The sequence below is a fragment of the Parasteatoda tepidariorum genome, chromosome 1 (genome assembly GCF_982258835.1).
Source record: "Parasteatoda tepidariorum strain Cologne lab strain chromosome 1, Ptep-v5.0, whole genome shotgun sequence".
Taxonomy (NCBI): domain Eukaryota; kingdom Metazoa; phylum Arthropoda; class Arachnida; order Araneae; family Theridiidae; genus Parasteatoda; species Parasteatoda tepidariorum.
In genome coordinates this window covers 120,827,343-120,849,472 of record NC_141755.1, presented here as the reverse complement: position 1 = coordinate 120,849,472, position 22,130 = coordinate 120,827,343, and the positions used below count along the sequence as shown (strand labels likewise).

Here is a 22,130-nt window from a genome sequence, read left to right as displayed (position 1 = left end):
TTTGTTACGGGAACATGGAGGACTTAGAGACTCGACAGATTTAACGTGCATCAGTCACCATTTACTACACAGGGAGTTTTCGACCAGCGGGGACCGAATCCACGACCTCTTGGACATGGGTCCGGCACCCCACTGACCACATGATTATTATTATAATTTTCATTTGAAGAGACATATTACGGTTTCTAAAATATCTCATTTGATGCTTCAAAAATTTCTGACAATACGGTCATAACGGTCCCCTTTTTTTAAAAAAAAAGAAAAGAAAAATATGATAGCGCATATTTACAAAGACGGACACAAATTTTGAAAACACATTTCTTCTGTTGAGGCGCCAGCCGTTGTATTATTGTATTATTTATACTTTGGAATAAAGTATGGTTTAGTGTCTTGTTTCTTAATTTTAAAAATCTTCTACAATAATTAATTAATACAAATGCTTCAAATCAATACAAATGAGAAACAATAAAAAATAAGCAAATAAATCATGTCTTCATTCTTAAAAAAGTTAAGGCATGCTAAATTAATACGATCCCGTTATATATAAATTAATACCCCGTTATATATTGCGTAATTTTTCGAAGATTAAAGCAATTTCTAATCTTAATTAATGATAAAGTAATACAATATCAAAATGATTATTGGGCCAAATTGTCTTAGTGTAATCGAGTTTAGTATTTGAGTAATAACATTTTTTGATTCCCACAATTATATTCAGAAAGAGTATTAAAAATTCATATGTGAAAATAACATTAAGGGATGAAAAGTTTCAACCTTTCTCTTTACTGATCTATGAAGGTCACATATTCCAAATTATTTCTACCGTTCTGACAACATTATTTTAAAAAATATTTTCTTATTCTGAGGAATCACTTTTGTATTTAATTTTGCATAAAAATCAATAGTCTATATCAGGGGTTTCCATCTTACATGAGGCCGCGGGCCACAATTAAAAACACAAATCATATGGCGGTCCACAACTTTATCAAAATTTTATCAAGGACTATTTTATGTTTGAACGAACATTAAATACTGCTGTCAGATTTTTAATAACTTTAACAATAACTTTAATGTGCTCCTAACAAATAATGTGTAACAGATATCTAATTGTAGAGATATAAAACTTTAAAAAGGTTGGTATTAAAACTTACATAGTAGCACACAAAATATTCAATGAGAAAATTGAGATTTATCTGCTACAACAACCAGAGAATAGATATTTACATTTAAAATTTACAAATGTGTGTATAAATATTTTCGTCCAAAATGAGTGAGTGGTTTCAAAAAGTTAAATCGGATAATTTCTTCGAGAAAATTTCTGATACATGCTGAAGATTTCTGATACGCACATGCTGAATTATATTCACAAAATACAAAAAATGAAATAAAATAGAGCTACATACACGATTATTTTTGTTTTTGAATAAATATTTTCCTGATTTTGCAAAACCTGAGAAATAAATTTTTTTGCACCGTTGGTATGCTAAATTTCACAGATACGAAGAAATTAGGTTTTTATTAACGAGAAAGAAAGACCCCATATTGATTCTTTACGAAAATTGTTCGCTAAAAAATGACAACTGATATAGTTTAGTTCGCGGGCCACAAAAAAAGGCTCCGCGGGCCGGATGCGGCCCCCGGGCCGCCAGTTGGAAACCCCTGGTCTATATGCATATTCTTAAGTGAGTTTCTTAGAATAAAAATATAATCATTAAAAAATAGAATCATCGCTCAAAATTATTAAATTTGATTCATTTTTTAGAGCGTTTTATTGCACTACATCTTATCTTTTTCAATAAATTATTAATAAAAACTGAATATTATCAAGACCTGCATTTTAAATCTTTAAAAACTCAGCCTTCACATAAAATGCTCTCCTCTTTTGTCAACAAGGGTACTCCACGCCATCGCCTTCCTAAACTTAAAATGAAATTATAACAAAAACTATTTCTGCATCACCTGGCCATAAGTTCTCACATTTTACTGGAGGGATTTAATTTATCATTATTTGAGGAGAGAATTGTAAGAGATATATGGTTAGTTTATGATTTAAAAATTAGAATCATAGATTTAGTATTTTCTTTCTTTCTTTTTAGTTTAAAGAAATCAGTTGTAAAAATAGAATATACTGCCATTTTAGTTAATCTGTACATAATTATCAGGTATAATTTACTTTTAACCTTATAAGTGTAATATTTTAAAGTAATTTTTTGACATTTTTATTAGAAGAATTATAAAACTGTTAAAATTCTCTTATTTCATTTTTTCAGTAAAATAAGATTTTTTTTTTTCGTGATTTGAAAGTATATAAATTTGCTTAAGTGTTTATTCATTCTCTTTTTTTTTCTTAACCCATTTTGCCAACAAATCGAAATTTGTTTCATCTGCCACACTAAAGTTCTAACAATAAATTTAAGAATGTGGTTAGTTCATGGTTAGATGAAGCCCAGCCGCTATTTTTTAGAAAATGTGTTTAGCTGGTGTTGAAGCAAGGGTGGTCAAAAGAAAATAAATTGTAGCTTTTACTATAATGTTAAGAAGTGTTTTGTTTTGTATATCATTATTTTCGCAGTTAGGTACAGATATATATTCGTCTTACAGCTCTCAGTCAATTCGCTTTGTATGAAAGCTAGAAAAAATTTGGTTCTGGCCAGTTTCATTCGAAACAGATGCCGGAAATTCTTTCCCTATTGTAAGGTGAATGAGGTTTACCTGCCTCCTCCCGATAATAATAATAATAATAATAATAAAAAAAATAATAAAAAAAAAACTGTATGCCTTCTTTCTACATCTATTTTTTGAAACATTTGTCTTAGATAAAATTAACTAAGACAAATTTTAATAAAATAATTTTTGAAAAAAATAAATAGTTAGTGCTGTAATTTTTTTCAAATGTTATTAATTAATCTGCTTTTATTATCACTTTTTTTTAATCTATTTTTCACGTTAGAATGTATGTAAAAGTCGTATAGGTGCTACGAAATATTTATGGTCACGAAAACAAAAGTTTAGATAAAACAAAATGAAACAAATTCAGTTGTTTTTAAATGTTGCTTTTAGAAAAAGCATATAAACGATAAAGAAATTAATTCATATTTTAAAGATATTATTTTATTGATAATTAATTTTTATATATTGGATGATTTTTACTAAATTACAATTTTTTTTTACATTTCAATTGTCAAAAAAATAAAAAACAAAAATATCAAAGTAAACAGAACATCGGAGTTAGGAACGTGGCAGTGATATAACCATCAATCCTGTGAAATTTAAAAATCTTTTAGATAAAACCTTTTGATACTTTAGTTTTCTTGAAACTAAAATTTTATCTAATGATATAAAATGTCCTATATTATCGAGAATAATTTTAATAGATGAAATTAATATGTTGCAAGCCTAATAACAGTAAAATAACTAAAATCTTAAAAATAATGATAAAAATTTTCACAAAATGAATAAAATATATTAGAAAAAATTTAAACAATGAATAAAGTAAAAACATTTTTTATTTTCTAAAATTAAAGGAAGAAGATAAGCATATGATGTCAGAAACATCAGTAGAAGATGAAATTTAAAATTGCCAAGCTATAAAATGTGAATCTGCTGCAACCGCAATGAGGCATCAAGTTAAGCCACATTTTATATTCAATTCTAACCATAGCATCGAGCAATTCAAAATTTCTACTATGATATGGCTTAATTTGGCCCTTTATCACGGTTTAAAGAAATTTCAAACAGTATTTTTAACCTTGAAGAGCGTATGTTTCTTTATCGAAATCGAACAGGCGAGAGCCATTGAGTTTTCCAAAAGGAAATTAATTATGCGCTGCGAAAAAACGTTGTAATTGACATTAGAAATAGAACACCTTTGAGGCTTAGACGTTGAATAATTATTGCTTAATTATTTGAAATGTTTACCATTTTTTGCAATAAAATTTTAAACAAATGTTTACTTCGATGATAATTAGCATAAAAATTATCATATTATACTTGACATGATTGTTTTAATGCAGACAGACATGTTTATATATAAATATTTTACTTATATTTTATTTTATTGGAGTCAATAGTTAATTATATGTTTTAGAGGGCAAAAAAGAAATAGGACACAAGACGTTAGTTAAAGTACCTAACGAACAAAATTTAAAAGAAAAACTTTCAATCTTATATTTAGCTCCTTTTTAAAGAGTCAAAAGTCAAATTGCCTCTAATATATATATGTTATTGTGACATGATGTTTAAAAGAATAATTTCGATTCGAAATTTTTCGGGTTTATGGGAAGAAAAATGCTTAAACAAAATAAATTAATAGGTAGTCTATAATTATTCAAAAAATGTAAGCTGAAACACATGCACATGAGAAACCGGTGCGGCCATGAAAAAAAGCAAATGAAGTATAGTAATTCTTAGTAATTCTACAAAAAACATGGTGTTTTATTTTTAATCCTAATTTGAAATAATTATAAATTCGCATTGATTTAATAACTAGTTTAACACCAATTTTTAAAATCATTTTTATACGAAAAAAAAAGAGCGTTTAGCATTTTATTATAGCACAGGATACGTTGATCTAAAACAGAGTTTTTCAATTAAGTTTGAGAAGAGGTGGCATTTGGTGCTTTTTCTAAGAGCTTTATCTGCGAACTTCAGAGTTAAGAATAGCTATCTTGATAGAAGACTTTTCGACAATGAATAGGGAGTAAACTAATTGATGTTAACTGTCAATCCTGTGTTCCTCCTCTCCCCAACGAACCCCAACAACCGCACACCTGGAGAGTCACAAAAGAACACCTCGCAGGAGTTTGAATGTAGGTGTTTTTTCGCGATGCTTCGGAAAGGGGTTAAATTTGAAAATAAATCTTACAACTAAATCTCAATACTATTAAGTCTAATATTGATACTTTCCCCTTTGAAAACACCAAATCAAAGGACAGTTTTCATTAATTATCAGAACAAGTGACGCGAAACGTTTATCTTGTAAAAAGATTATCTATTGAAGTAAAAATATACATTTCTTATCTAACATAATGGTGAAAAATAATTCACATTATTGTTGATGCATCTTTCTTGGGTAAAAAAATCACGCGATGATCTTAGTTAGTTTAAAAAGAAGCGGTAAATCTCTTTTGTTATCATCAGCATTAAATTAGTAAATGTTAGAGAAGTATTTTTTGTGCGTAAAATATTTCTCTATGCCTTATTTAACGGTATCTACCAGCAAAATATTCCTTTAATCTTTATATATCATTCTTTCTTTGTAATATTCTCTGCAATTTTTACTTTTTTGATTTTGATAATAACTCTAAATTAAAGGCTTAAAACTAAGCGTGGTCTTTTAAAACGTAATACTATGATGTTCTTACACAACATTTTAGAATAAGCATTTTCAAAACTACATGTTAGTTTTTAATCAATTTAGAATTATTAAATAGTAATTTTTAATAAGTTACAATGAGCATTATTCACAAATCTGCGCAGTCAACTTAAATATTTATAATAACGTATCAAATCTGCGTTACAAAAATACAATATTTCAGTATTTTTTAGATGACTAACTTTTAATTTAACTTTGATCGCTTTATCTTAAAAAATTAGAACACTCGCACGAAGCAATCATGGGTAAATGTAAGCAAAGTGAGCTGAGGGCGTAGTCCTTGACTATTTTTTATTATTTTCAATTCCATATTTGATTTTCAGTAAATTTATCTTATTTATAAAGAAAATTATCTTTTTTTAATGTCTCTTTCTAAAAGTTTATGCTATTTTAACACAAAAAAAATAATTTTTTAACACAAAATGTAACAAAAGTTTGCTTTTCACTGTAAAATATTAAATAAATTTTGTAAAATATTCGTAAAATATGTGTTCAGGTATGGCATTTGAATTAGCGCAATTATGTATATGCTTCAAAAATGTATATATAAGTATATATTTGGATTTGTTTTATATTTCTAATGAGATTTGTGACTAATTTATTAAGCTATTTAATTTAAATAAATGTAGCTAATTATGAAAATCCTTTAAATAACTAAATAAATCCTTAAATAATAATATTTTTCTAACATCTTTGCCCTTGCTTTTTAAATTTCTAAGATATACATTTATTCCTTTAAATTTTTAATCATGTTTTCTTTGAATTTATAACGCGGAAAGTACTTGATTGGAAAATAAGTTATTAGGACTAATTTGGTGAATGTCTTCCACCCCTAGAAAATAATTATTCAATGCGCTAGTTATCCTCTCCTGAGGAAAAAAGGAAATTGGAAATTAGAAACTGTTACCATATTCATTTAAATAGATAAAGTGGTAGCGTAGCGGCCCGAATGGTAATGAAATTGCTTTTATGATAAAAAAACAATATTAAATAGGATTTTTTTTTTTTTAAAAATAAGTCTATAGTTACAAATATCATGATATTTGTAATGAATATCAATTTATTATTATAATATATACTAATTTTTTATTTTAATTTATATTGTATTATATAACTTAATTTATATAATTTATAATATATCTTCATTTATTTATTATACTTAATTTATGTATATATATTAAGGTTTTCGAAAATTTATATTATTATTTTTATTATTTTTGTTCTTAACATTTATTTTTCTTTGTTATTTTTAATTGTTTTTAAATTATTGTACCCTGCTTTGGAACGATTAATAAATTATTGTAATATAGATAAGGTAAAATGTAATAGATAAACGTGTAATGATAATACCTAAAATAAAATTACTTAATTATCATTAGTTATTAAACAAATTTTTTTAATCCAATTAACCAACTACTATCAATGAGAATCGCATTACAAGAGTATGTTCCTGCCTAGGTTGAATCCTTGATTGAAGAGAAAAATGCGTAAATTGCATCTACATTTTCAAAAGCCGTTTTTACCAAATGGGTGACTATTCTAAAGTATACTTCAATAAAAATTCCTACTTCAATAAAAATTCCTGATTGTCATTCTAAAGTAAATTAAATCGCACCCTCTTTTGCAAAATGTTTGGTTAGAGCTTAGAGAGTTGTCTTGGTTTTGTTGCTTTTGCGCCATCTGTTAAACGTTCTTTTTTTTTTTTTTTTTTGAACTAAAATAGTCAAATAAAGAAAGGTCTCTATCGTCAGTAAAGCAAAGGATTTTTTGTACCGACTGATTTCAATACTAGAAAATAATATGTTGACATTTTGACTGTTTTCAAACTATCAGCAAAATTATGAGTTGCTTTTAAGCAACAGTTTTCACCCGGAATATGTCACAAAAATTTGCAATCGACAAGCAGTAAGAGCTGCTCTAATTTAAGTATAATTTTCTTTCACGCTGCAATATAAGATACATGCATAGACGCCAATGCAGAAGATATGGCACTGTTTAAAACTTATGATGGTAGCGAAATAACAATTAAAATAATTTCAATTTGTTTCATTTTTCCAGCACATGAAAACTTTATAGTTTGAGTAGCAGGTCCTATATTTATTCGATTGATTACATATATGACGGTAGTCAAAATCATTGTAAACTAAATTTTTTAAACCAAAAATAATATAGAGAATTGTAAGACTTACGAGAATCCTAAATATTAAAAACTAATCTTTCATTTAAATGGGAGAAAATGGCAAGTATACATTTTGCTTTCAAAGTTTATACAATTTGAAACATAATTTTAATTATCACTGAAAATTTTTAAATTTGCTAAAAAGTTTCTTATTATGCTCTATATTTTAGTCAAAAGTACAAAAATTAATAATAAAAAAATGCTCATGTGAAAAAAAAGAAGGGGAAGAAAAAAAAGAAACAAAATATATAGTTCTGCCATCTACATGTAGTGTTGTTAACTAAAAGGTGTTAATTATTATTATTTATATATTTCATTATATATTTCATTATTTCTTTCACCAAAAAGGATAGGGCATGAATTGAAAAATTTGATTTGGAATGAAACTTAATAATAAAATGAAATAGTCAGGTAATTTTAAGAAAAATGCGTTCGATAATTTAAGCATACTTTACAGATACGTTAAATCTCAAAATCATTAACGATAAAAAGGACTGGTGATGCCTGCGTAGCAGCGATGCTCTTGGAGTTCTTTACAGGCTAAAGAGAGTTTTTGCTACTTTTTTTTAAAAAAACAATTAGAAATAGAGCATAAATTTAAATAATTTCACTTATTTTATTGCATTTTTTAACTTATTTGATATTTTTTTGTTATTGAAATTACATAATAAAATAAATAATTCAATCTTCAATAAGTTAATAATACTTAAAATAATATATTTAATCAAAGCTTTAAATAGTTACAAAAAGAAGAAAAGGATTTTTATTAATTTAATAGATTTAATAAGTATAATGCAAAATTTGGAAACAAAAATTTGTAATTACCTTTAAAAATTAACAGCACATAAATATTAACAACAACCTTTTTTAAAGTTGGTTTGCTGAAAAACTTATTTCATGATTCAAAATGATTTTGTTGATTTGATTTACTAATTCTTCACCAAAATTTATTTCTTGATTTTGTTCTATTAAAGATATTTTATCCTATTAACTGTAAACGCTTTATTACAATTTTTTTTTCTCGATTTTTTCGACTGTTTATAAAAATAGAAGTCACAACACAAGCTTGTTCGAAACCAATGCATTTTAAAGAAATCATTTGAAAATGTAATTTTGAAATTTTTATAACCACTGTTTATAAAAATTGCAAATTAAATTAATGTCATTTTAGTGAAAGATTAAATTATTACTGTAATTTCAATATCAGGTAATATGTAATAAGTGAAAAAATATAATAAATGAAAGGAATTAATTTATTTTTAAACTAACATTATATTAAAGCAGAATCTTAATTAAAAAGAGTTAAGAAAATTGCTCTAAATTATTGTCAACTACTATTTTTCATTTATTTAAATATTGTTAATAAATTAGAATTGAACGTAAAATAATACGTAAAATAATGCTGTTTATGAATAAAAATAATAAATAATTCGAAAATATCTAAAATACCTAACAATTAGCTGCTGCACTCGAACCCGGGACGACCTATCTTTATTCTGGTTCTTTACCACTGAGCCACGGCACGACATGTACGCTTAAATTTAACTCTTAAATAAAGCGCTCTTAAATTTTCAAGTATGATGTTTTCGTAACTTGTCCGGCTTGCATACGTAGTTAATTTTAAGAGTTAATATTCTTAAAATTTTCTACTATTATATAAAGCTTCATTTCAAAGTAAAATTTACCACTCCATGCTTTCCTTTTGTTATTAATTATTGAAAATTCGATACGCATAAATACCCAGGATTTTCCAAAATTAAATTCGTTGATTTTTGTTTATGAGAAAGATCAGCCTTACGCAGCCTCTTTGGGTGCAATTAAAGATTATAAACTTGTTCTGTAGTAATAACTGGCAGTTTTAATTTAATTTTTTTACTAAAATAAACTAATTTTTCTACTAAATTTCTACTAAATTCAATGAAATAAACTAACCATCACATAAAAGCAAAATTCTGTGATGAAAATACATAAAACAATAAATTATTATGCATAATAGTTAATAACTTTTGTGCTAGAAAATTAGCTTAATTTGCCTGAGTTTTATAGAAAAACTTTGTTTTATAAAAAAATAAAAAATGCGAGGCAATTTAGCATAAATATATATCTAATTCAATAATATTTATTTTTAATACAAAAGTGTTTTAAATTTTTGCTCTGATTTCATGTATCCCATCATATATATTTTAAATATCGGTCACCAGTAAAATCACCGATTCCGTTAGCATGGATACAAATAAGATATCGTTATTTGATATCGGCCCAATTATATTAACTCCGTTGAAATATTGTTATCTGAAATACGTTATCGGCACTTTATAAGAAATCTTGCATTGAACCGACTCTGTACAACCAATACCATGCCAATAAAATGCCGATATAAGACGGTCCAATGGCCGACAGTTGCCGATATCACCGACAACGGGCCTCAAAGTTACCGACCTAATGTGTTTGCTGGGATATATATACACATTTTATATACATATTTTACATATATATACATATTTTATACATATATTCTTTTATATATATATATATATATATATATATATATATATATATATATATATATATATATATATATATATATATATATATATATACACATGTATATATATATATTTATATATATATAACGTCGCTGCCGAGTGGAAGGATTAAAACAGGTCATAGGTCGGGAAGGAGGGTACAAAATTTATTTATTAATTATTAGACAAGAGCAGTCATGAAAATGAGTAAAAGTGCACACGAAAAGTTGCGCTCCTTGGTTAGATGTTAGGGAAAATCTTGCAAAGTAAAATCCGTAAAATGTCTTAATTTAGGGAAAGAGGGAAATCTTAGTAGTTGCTATTGGTTTATGAGATAGATCGAACGTTTCCCACACAGAGCAAAGGGAAAATTGTCCTGTTCTTAATTCCATGCATAGTTGAGCCAAAAATAGATTTAAGAACAGGATGTGGCTTTTAAAAGTGTGAGAAAGTATTTCGATTAGAATAATTAATTAGGATGAAGTTTTATAGCAAAGAAACTAACATAAAAAGATTAATTGAAGCTTTTTATGTTACATCCCCCTTCGCCAAAATTGTCTAATTAGAATCCAAAAATTTTGAAATTATCCATTTGCAAAATCTTCCCTATGGTAGAAGTACAAATAAAATAACCAAATTTGTAATGGTAACAATATATAAAAGTAATATAAATTATAAAACATTTACATATGTTCTCATTGTAAAAATTTTAACACAATTAAAAATCTGTAGTAGCATCATCAGCAAATTTAAAATTTTCATTTTCAACAGTTTTTTTGACTTAACAGTTTTTTCAGTTTCAAAAGTCTTTTGTTTAAAAATCACAACACAGCTTTTTCACTATAAGAAGTATTCTTCATAAAAACACTATTTAAGTTAACTCTTCAATCAAGATGACAAAAATTTATTAACATGTGTTAGAAATGTGTAATTTAAAATGTAAAACACAAAAAACATTTTTACAAGAAAAATTTCAATCTGAAATTAGATTTGAGTATTGTTTACCTTGTTTGAAAACAAAAATGACACAGTGGTTGTTATTCTGAAGTCCAAGATTTCAATATTGTCTTTATTTCACTTTATTTACCTTTCATTTTTTGTCCCTTTAATAGCAAAATATTTTAATTTTTTTTTTTTTTCAAAATCACCTGAAGTTAGGAATTTATTAATTTTCTTGGATTTGCACAATTCTGTCAACATAATTTTGACAATGTTACGCACCATTATCATATTTAGTCTCAAGAATATTAGAAAACACAAGATCATTTTCAATTCTGCTATTTGAAAATTTTTTTTTTTATGTCCAAAATTTACCTTCTGTAAAATTTTTTCTTTTCCTTTTCTCTCTTATTTTTCTTTCTACTTTCTTTTCTTTCTACTTTCTTTATATTTATTTATTTGTACTTTTATTTTCTTTCTTGGTATTTTTATTGCAATTATTAACCCGTATTTCAGGAAAATTGTAAAGACAAATTGCTTTTATAATCAGAAAAGATGATCAGTCTTCTCAGATTTTACATTACAACCCGTTTAACACAATTTATCGCTAATTGAAATCCAAAACAAAGCTTTCAAATTTAATATGGTATTAAGGTAAATCAGTTTTTAAATTTGACTGACCTAGCTATTTTCCTTATTTTTAATCTGAAGTGCAAGTTTGGTTAATTTGCAAATTACCTTTTATTTTCTTATTTTTTCATTTATATCTTTCATTTTTTCTTTTTGGACATAATTTTTTTTTCAAGAATTTTAGTTCGGATATTTTTTTAAAGTAATTTTTGTGCAGAGATCTTAATTGATAATTTAATTTGTCACAATTGTTAGGGAATTCAAATTTTTTTATTTCTATTTTAAACGTGTTTTTGAAATGTATTTGGTTACTAAATTTTTCAATTTGTGTTTGATCATTTTCCTTTCTGTATGCTGGAATTAAAGTTCAGAAGTAAAGAAACGATTTGTTTATGGAAATTACTGAGTTAGAACAGAGCTATGAACTAATTACCAACGTTGGACTAAAGCATTAATGTCTGGTTGCACTTCAATTTAAATTCTAACAACAAGTATTTTATTCATTTTTCCAAACTATTTGTATTAGTTTTAACATTTCTTGATTTAATTTTTGCCACACCGTAATTGCATTCATATATCAATATCTATACCAAAAATCAATATCAATAATTATTGTAGTTGAATTTAGAAGAGAATTTTTTTTTTCTTTAATGGCATTTACATCCTAATCCTAAACACTACAGTAACACAAAAACATAAATTCAACTAATCAATAAATCATAGAAGCTGTAACACATAAAACAATAAATTTTAAAATAATTTCTCGAAACATTTCTTATGAAAATCAATTCACTAAAAATAAAAATTTCAAGAAAAAAAAATTTCAACAGTAAATACGATTAATATATAAAAAGTAGTTTCACTTTGAAACATCAAAAATGATAAAAAAAATTTTAAGTAATAATCAATAAAACTTCAAGAAATTGTTTTATGAGAATTGTAAAAAAAAAAAAAAAAAACACAAAAGGATACATGAAAAAGTTTGAATTAGTCCAAGATATTTTGAAAACCACAACATCAGAGATGAAGGTGCGTTGAAATTCCGTGAACACAATTCCAAAAGCAAAGACGAGAGCTGCTAGGGAAAAAATTTGTTTCTTCGTTAAGATGAATCGTAAATTAACACCAGTAGTGAAGGAGAAATTGAAGCTTATTTTTCTTTTGAGTGCTAAGGAGACCATCGTAAACCATTCCGGGGTGTGAAAACAATTCATCGACGATAAGATCCAGCTCAGCACTTAAGAGTGTCAAAATCAGTGCTTTCTCCAAGGGATAGGGTTTCAATAAAAACATTTTAATTATCAGGGGTTCGATGCAGTTTTTCTTTTTAGTCCAAGGAAGGAAATTGAAGCTCAGCTTTCTAGTAGTCTCAGGAACGTAGACAAAATATGCAGCATAGACATATGGAAAACCGATGATCGTTTTGTTCCACTGTGCGTAGGTATAATTTATAATAAACAAAAAGTTTTGAAGAGTTTATTTTTTTGATGAAGATACTGGGTGAATTAATTATTGCCATAAGTTGAAGAAGAATTTGACTGCTTATTTACCAAATGTCCATTTGAAAAAATGATTTGAAGTTATTCCATATTTTTGATGTACCCTCTTCCTAAGTTGATTTATTTATTTTCAAATGAGATATTTAATATCTTTAATGTACCGTACGAACTGTACCCCTTCCCGACCGTTCAATCCTGGCGACTTATAACGTCGTTGCCGAGTGGAAGGATTAAAACAGGTCATAGGTCGGGAAGGAGGGTACAAAATTTATTTATTAATTATTAGACAAGAGCAGTCATGAGAATGAGTAAAAGTGCACACGAAAAGTTGCGCTCCTTGGTTATATGTTAGGGAAAATCTTGCAAAGTAAAATCCGTAAAATGTCTTAATTTAGGGAAAGAGGGAAATCTTAGTATTGCTATTGGTACTTGCTATTGGTTTATGAGATAGATCGAACGTTTCCCACACAGAGCAAAGGGAAAATTGTCCTGCTCTTAATTCCATGCATAGTTGAGCCAAAAATAGATTTAAGAACAGGATGTGGCTTTTAAAAGTGTGAGAAAGTATTTCGATTAGAATAATTAATTAGGATGAAGTTTTATAGCAAAGAAACTAACATAGAAAGATTAATTGAAGCTTTTTATGTTACATATATATATATATATATATATTTATGTATATATATATATATATATTTATGTATATATATATATATATATATATATATATATATATATATATATATATATATATATATATATATATATATATATATTATATATATAATATATATACATATATATATATATATTTATGTATATATATATATATATTATATATATATATATATATATATATATATATATATATATATATATATATATATATATATATATATATATATGGTATATTTTGTAGACCTGCCCAGGAGAGCAGAAAATTATCAGATCATTTTATATTTCCCATAATATTTCTCCAGAAAAGTTTTTTTTTTTTTGGTTTGAAATTTCTCCTAAATTTATTGTTAATTTATAATTATAAATCTAATTTTAGATTTATAATTATAATACTCATGTTATAATTATCTTTTCAAACTATATTTAGAAAGTAAAGTTTGTATATTGTTAAAATTTGTAATAATATTTTTTTAACGAAGGGCAATAATTGTTTAATTTAAAACAATTATTTAAAATCCAAGGTCTCCTTATAAACCCATGGACATTTAAAACCTGGAATTGTCAGGAAATTTTATTTTAACTCTAAAAAGCAGGGGATAGTCATTGAAAATTTCAATTTTTTACAAAAAGCTTGGTAAATTCCTATATAATACCTAGAAAATAAGCAGTCTTAAAATTGTTAGTAACAGTAATCAGTTATTGAGATTCGCGTTAAATAATTCTAACATCTATTACAATTATTTTATAAAATTCCACTTTTTAGTGAAATTTTTCCATGTTTCTTTCTCCTTGTATTGTATGTGTCTGCTCACAAAATCTTATATTTGACGTCACAAATAGGAAAATTAAATTTTTTGATGTAAAATTGCATGGTACAGATTAAATTTGGTTTAGATTTTCTTTGAAATTTGCCTGATATACCTGTAAAAGTCAGGGAATTTTTTTCTTCTGAAATTGAATGGGAACTCTGCATAAAGTTTAGGAATTAAAAATAAAAAATAAAATAACTGCCATATTAAGTTAATATATTAAAACAAAATTTAAAAATGTATATATTGATTATTTTTACAGAGAAAAATTTTGCAACAATTTTTTTGCGTTTCGTTTTGTAACACATTTTTTATCCTCACAAAATTTTCTAGCAATTTTATTTGTTAATTAGATAAAAAATTACCTGCATTTTCCCCAAGCCTCATTCGATCAATGTAACATATTCTGCGCGCATGCTCAGCTGAACATGTAATAATTTTGTGTTTTTCTGTGAGCCCCTGATAATTACATTTAATTCAGGAAGATCAAAACTCTGTATTGTGTTAAGATGATTTTAATATCACACGCATTGGTCTTAACTCCCCTCCTCCCTTGGCAGCAAAAATAAGTAGATGGCAAACTCCCTCTCTCCTGCTGGGTGCTTATGCAATATTTAAACTGCCTTTTATCTAATTACCGTTAAGTAGTCAATTTTATCTAAATAATTATCTTGTAGGTCTTCATTATGCTTCTGTGAAGGGTCATCTATCTACAATTAAGTTATTGGTAAAGCATGGCATGCCTATCAATAAGAAAGACAAATGTGGAATGACGCCATTGCTGAAAGCCTGTGAGTTAAGGGATCGTACCCTTATTTATTATTTTTAGCAAATGTAGTTACAAATTCTTATAGATTAGAGATTCACAATTATTGATTTGTCTCTTTCATTTGATTTTAAAGATAATCTATTATTATCAATACATTACTCATATCGTAGAATTTTTTAATTTTGAATTGAGTTATCATCCTCTAAATTACATTTTTAAAAAATATATTAGTGGCATATTTGCAGTGATTTTAAAAATATTGGATTAATTAAATTTTTCAAGTTTGAACTAAATATTGGTATGAAGAAAGATTAACTAATTGAAACGTTGTTATTTTTTTAAGGCGACAGTACTGTAACAAAATTTTATATACTAATCTTAGACTCACATTATTTGTTCATTTATGCAACAAAATAAAATTATCTTACTTTCTGTTCTGAACTAAATAATTCTGAATTTAAAAATCGTGCATTACTTTTTTGCAATAGAATTTGCCTTTATCCTACTCTAAACATACCAACACTTAATACATTCTTATTTCTACCATAGCCTGTCAAATGTACAGACTTTATGTTTCTTGATTGAATGTATCAAATATGGATGTTAGGAAGGAAATAAAACTAAAAAAACTTTATTATAATTAAACAAATTTGTATATTGCCCATTTTTATGTATTACAAACACAAAGAAAAAGAATTTTAAAATCATTGCTTAACTCATTTTTTGCATAAACAGGGTGTTTCTATTGTACATTTTCCGCAAACATATTTCTTCTAATTACTATTATTTCTATAATTATAAGAATTATAATGATAGCTTATAATTATTCTTATAGTTAATATTATTTCTTCTAAAAACTTTTGCTGTCTTGATTGTTTCGACATTTTTCTGGGTAAAAACTAACAGTTAGTTAGAAATTAAGGAAAGCTATCGAAATAAAATATAAGCTACTCACCAAAACATTTAGTTTTGGTCACTTTTTCTGACACAAAAATGCCAATCTAAAATTTTTGGTACTTTCTCGACATTTGAAGTCACAGTTATTCTGATTGAAATAACTATGCAGCAGTCTGCAGAAATGTGCAACTCATCCAATGCAATACTATGAACAGACATTACATTGTAATTTCTGATTCGATAACCTTATAAAGCAATAAGTTGTTCTCCCAGTCAAATGACTGGTTGTGGTAGGAATTGGTATATGACAAGTATTATTTGAAACAGACAAAATACAAAAAAAAAATAACAATAATAGAATATTAACCGTATGTAATTGTTAGAAAAAGTCATGTAGTCAAATGTGCAAAAACAATAGGATAATAAGCACATTTTCGATTAAACGGTCATTTGACTGGTTATGGTATGTTTTATGTGAAGGAATTTTAAAAGGATTTAAAATTCTTGATTTTCAGTCACTGGAAATAATAAATAGTTTAATAAACAAAGCTAAATTATATTTAAGGCTATTGAAGCATAGCTACTCCTGTAATAACAAAAAGTAAGAAATGGGATGGAATGTCTAAATCAAAATAGACTAATCAAATTTATAACAGGAATAAACCAAGAATTGACGACCAAAATGTCCATATGTAAATAATTGTTTATAATATAAATGATTTTATTTAGGTGTGCCTTAGGAGGACATGCATATTTATTTCAAATGTTACTCCACAAAGAAATGCCTGCAAACATTCAGGATTCTTTTGGGTAAAAATCTCACTATATATTTTAAAGAAATGTGTTGATTTTTTATATTAATATCATTTTATAAAGCATAAGTTCTAAGTAATGTTATTTTCCAATGTTCAATTTGAAAAAAAGAACTTTTTCAATTTAATCTTTTAATAGAAATTAATGTTTGTGTATTCAAATTAGCTCTAATGTCATTTTTCACATAGTACATTGCTTAATGTGAAAAAAAATCAAGTGAATTTTTTTATAGATATGAATGTCTATGTATTTGCATTTGCTTCATTGTCATTTTTCACTAACATTGTTTACTTTGAAAAAAAAAATAATAATTTTTTTTTACTCAATTCCATTTAAGGAAATTAAGGATTGTGTCTTAAGGAAATTTGTCTTTATGTATTTACATAAACTTTGTAGATAACTCTTTGTCTTTTTCAATTTGTTCAATTTTGAGTATTATCCACCCCTTGAATTACAATTCATTGTTAAAATTTTTTTAATGCTTTTCGTTTAATTAGTTGTGAAATCTATCCTTGTTATTAGGTTAGATTTGTATATTTCTGACTATAGATCTGAATCTGTATAATAGCTGGAACTGTTTTGAATGCATCCTTTTAAGTAGGTTTTATTGATAGCTTTGTTGATTTGGTTGATATTTTCGTTTTCTTTAGAATAGTTCAATTAGTTTTTTGTTTGTCTAAATTTTGTACGACTAGAATTTTTCAATCTTAATTTGAGACCTCATATTTTTACATTGTATAACTGGTAAAAAAAGAGCAAAATGTGAGCTTATTTTTTTCTAAATTAGCTTAATTTGGTGTGTCAAATTGTCTAGTAATGTATAGTAACGTGTAAAGCAATGAAATAAAAAAATAACTTTTAACAAAAACTTTTTCAGTAATATAAACAAGTAAAATCATATCTCCTGAATACCGATCACAGTATTTGTGTTTAGTATAGCGTTTTTTAGTAGTTTTTATGGTATTTGCCTGTTTTTTGCCACATCATGTTGTTCAAGTGTTTTTTTTTAATCCTAAACAGGTCACATGTCTGTCCATCCATTTCATTTTCATCATTTAACGAAAATGATTTTCTATGTATTTACATTAACTTTGTGGGGTTTTTATTTAATTTCAAAATAGTAGTGCTCCAATGCTAAATCATGCCAGAATAGGATATTTTAATTTTATTTATTTATTTTATTTAAACTAATAAATAATGATGATTAAGACAGGACTTAAACTTTTATCATCTTAATTTTAAGTAACTCAATTTTTTTCAAATTGGCTTCACTATTTTTTTTCTTGCTGTTACAGTCATTGATCACAGTTTAAAAATAAATAAATACTGCACATCGATATTTTTTATTAAAACATTTATAATATTAATTATACGCATACATACTTCACATGTGCACGCTTTCCTCACTAAAAGTTCTTGTATTTTTACAATAACCTAAATGTGTTTTGCACTTAACATTTTTGAACTTCTATTATTGTACAGCAATCAAATAGCAGCTTTTTTTGCATTTTACACCCTATTTATGAATTGATTCATAAATTATTTCATGTTTTGCATGTTTCTTTGAAATTATTCATCAATATAAAATTTCATTATTATTATTTTTATTATTGTATGATTTGTTTTTTATTGTTTTTATTGTACATATTAAATTTTTCAAGGGTAAATTATCTCTGCATTGGGCAGTATTGGCTAATGATTGGGAAATTGTAAAGTTGCTATATGATTATGAGACAGATGTAAATACAATGATTTAGAAAAATGATTGGTAAAATAATTTATTTTCTTGTTTTTTTATTTCCTTTGATTTTAATTTACTATTTGGTTTTAAGGAGTTTCTTAAAATTAGACTATTTTGTTTTTGTTTGTTTGTGTTTTTGTTTGCCTTTTCAAAGCAGGCAAATCCTTAAAATGAAAAAAAAGTTAGTTTCATCTAAAAGTCCTCCACAAAGGCAAATTTCTCCCAATCCTGGTCCCCTTGTCTTCCGGACTGGGTTCAAAATTACAATGATACTTAGTTGAATATTAGTAGCCGTAAACCTAAAAATTGGGTTGGCTATTCATCAACGGTTATAAATTTAAAATAAAATCTTTGATTAAGTTGCTATAATAGGTCTGTGTGTACCTCTTTTTGGTTTGATTGAGGCACTGATGCCACACCTCTTTCCTTGTGTTGGATAAAATTTGGACAGATCCTTTGTTTACCAAAATCTTTGTAAATGAACTGCCATTTTTAATTCTGAATCTTCTCATAGGCAGTCGTTCAACAGCATCAGTCGCTAATGCTTGATATTAATGATTGTCACATATGCTTTATATATAATGGTATGCCACACAAGTTTATTGCCAAATCGAATTTCCTTTGTCATTATATTCCTAGCCTGGTTTATTTCCCTTCCTGTAAACATTTAAACCAATCAAAAACAATTTTTCTATTATTAGACATCATTTTGGTGCACCTGGACCAACATTGCATAATCTATATTTTCTGAGGCTGTTAACCAATAAATGTTTTCATATTTATCCAATGTTAATTTCAATTTTATGTTAGATTTCTCGAACAAGCAGGTCAACCACTCAGGCTAATCTAATCTTTGCTTTTAGCCATCCCCACGGATATAATGCTGCATCTTAAGTTATGTTGCTTTACTTTATTTCTTAACCATCCACCAAACCATTTAGACTCAACCTGTATTAAAAAAACATACTAAGAAACCATGTTGTGAATATTAATGTGTGTATAATTATAAATTGAAATTAGTACATTTTATCAGAATTTCCAAAATTTAAATTGAAGTAAATTTGAATTATTTATGTTTTAATGCCATGAGAACATTAATGTTGTAAAAGGATAAATTTTTTATTTCCCCCCCTAAATTTGTATGTTTAACATTAAAAAAATTATTAAAAATTAAATTATTTTTTAGAATGAAAATCCACCTCATGCATTTTGTAAAATCAACAGAAATTTAAATAAAGGAGTGGTAAGTATCTTTTTTTTTCTCCAATGGTGTGAAATACTATACGATATATGTTAACTACTACTTTTAATAAGTTATTACTTTTTAGTGACTTGTGATTGAAATTATCTTCATAACTTACCTTTCAGAATATTTGCTTTCTTGAGCTGACATGACCCTAAAGCATATTTGTCATTTTTTTATTTAGTTTATTTCTTTTTTTCCCTTCCTTTTTAACATAATTTATAAGATCCTTTTTTGTTGTTGTTTGTTTTTGTTTTGTTACCTTGCCAGGATTGCGACTCCATGTTGAAAATAAAGAAAGTCTGGAAAATACAGGGAATTTAAAAATCATCTAAATTAATGGGGAAAATGCAGGTGTTTTTTAATTTTTTTTTACAAACTCGGAATTTTGTTTCTTATTTTTGTCTTTTGAAAAATTTCAACCACTCAAAAGTGATCTATGAGATATTTAAGGATGATATTTTAACTATACTAAACTATTTAAATTTCTTATAGCATTATTTAAGTATGTTCATCTGTTCTTTTTTTTTTCTTAAGTTTTTTAGCAATTAACACTGTAATAGCCCAAAGTAGCTCACACAAGAGCACAATAATTGTTTTGTTGCTTCTTAATATATTGTGTATAATATGTACACAGAAAACACAGGGAATTTTGTTTTTCCTTCCAGATTTGAGTGTTAACCCTGCTTGCTCAGTTAGCACAACGTATAGCTGTGATGTTGGTACTCAGCACAATTTATAGCTGACTTTAAATAATATGCATGTTATAAAACTGAAACATTCAATTAGTTCTATATTTATAATTATTTTTCATATGTTTTCTCCTTCTATGTTGTTTTTGGATAGAAAGAGTCCATTATAATAGCAAATACCATTTTCAAATTCTCATTATATTTTTAAGAAATTTAACCTAATAGAGATTTTTTTTCCTTCTGAATTCATAAAAGTACTTGTTTAAATAATTTATGTTTAAAAATAAAACGCGATTTACAAATAAAATGTTTCAACTGTACAAAATATGTAGAGGTGAAATTCTTTGATCGTTTTGCAGATTGCTTTGGTTTGTTGATTAAATTCTAATTCTTAATTAAATTCTTATTTTGCAGTTAATTGAAACTTAATTAAACATTTTGATGAAATGTCTTATCTTTTTTTTTGTTTAAAAATATCAATATTACAATTAAAATAGTTAAGATCCTATGATTTTAAATCAATGAATATTTTTTTCTGTTAAGTATTTTCATCAATATGTTTTTAAAGATCCAGCTTATTTTTAAATGGAGAAAAGTATAACTGTTTTGTGTGAAATCACTCAGTATTTTTCTTAAGTTATCTTACTAACTGCTCTGAAGTATTGTATTTTGCTAAAAGTTACAGGGAATTGGGATCATGGGTGCAAGTCTTCCGTCCCCAGGATGAATTTCCGTCTTTCGAAAAAGTCCGCGGACGGAAATTGGAATTTTTTTTTTCTGTCCTTAAAAATATTTTTTAGGTCTACGCTATTGGTCTACTTTCTTATGTCCTGTTGTTATTTTATCAAAAGACAGATGAATAAATATTTTTTGTACAGTATTTATTGTTGTTAATTTACGTCACACTAGAGCTGCACAATGGGCTATTGGCGACGGTCTGGGAAACATCCCGGAGGATGATCCGAAGACATGCCATCACAATTTTGATCCTCTGCGGAGGGGATGGCACCTCCGCTTCGGTAGCCTGTCGACCTGCGTGCGAAGTCGAGCACTTTACGGAAGCACAGTTTAACGAGGACCAATACCTCAGTCCCTACGCAGACTGATCCAAGTGGTCACCCACCCGCACGCTGACCGTAGCCAGTGATGCTTGATTTCGGTGATCTGCTGGGAACCGTGTCTTAACGATCAGTCCACTGCGGGACGTACAGTATCTAAACTTGATGTATTATGGTAAAGCTTTCTTAGATAGTTTGTATATGTCGAGGGGGTATTGTGTATGTTAGGTATTTCAGTCAAAAAATTTCAGTCTTGGCCTTTTTTCCAACTTGCACCCATGACT

At 26.7% G+C, this 22,130-nt stretch overlaps 1 protein-coding gene across 4 annotated transcripts in view; it reads left to right on the top strand.

Annotated features, from left to right (window-relative positions):
* Positions 1-22,130, top strand: part of LOC147816824 (uncharacterized) — a 70,600-nt gene that overhangs the window by 20,366 nt on the left and 28,104 nt on the right. For 2 of the 4 annotated variants that reach the window (XM_087151574.1, XM_087151563.1), the window contains exons 5-8: positions 15,311-15,424; positions 17,029-17,109; positions 18,774-18,880; positions 20,040-20,096. In XM_087151574.1, coding sequence (XP_087007700.1) covers positions 15,311-15,424; positions 17,029-17,039 — 125 coding nt within the window. In that variant the 3' untranslated portion in view covers positions 17,040-17,109; positions 18,774-18,880; positions 20,040-20,096. The remainder of the gene's footprint in view (positions 1-15,310; positions 15,425-17,028; positions 17,110-18,773; positions 18,881-20,039; positions 20,097-22,130) is intronic. The other 2 variants (XM_087151570.1, XM_087151560.1) reach the window with 1 other exon arrangement.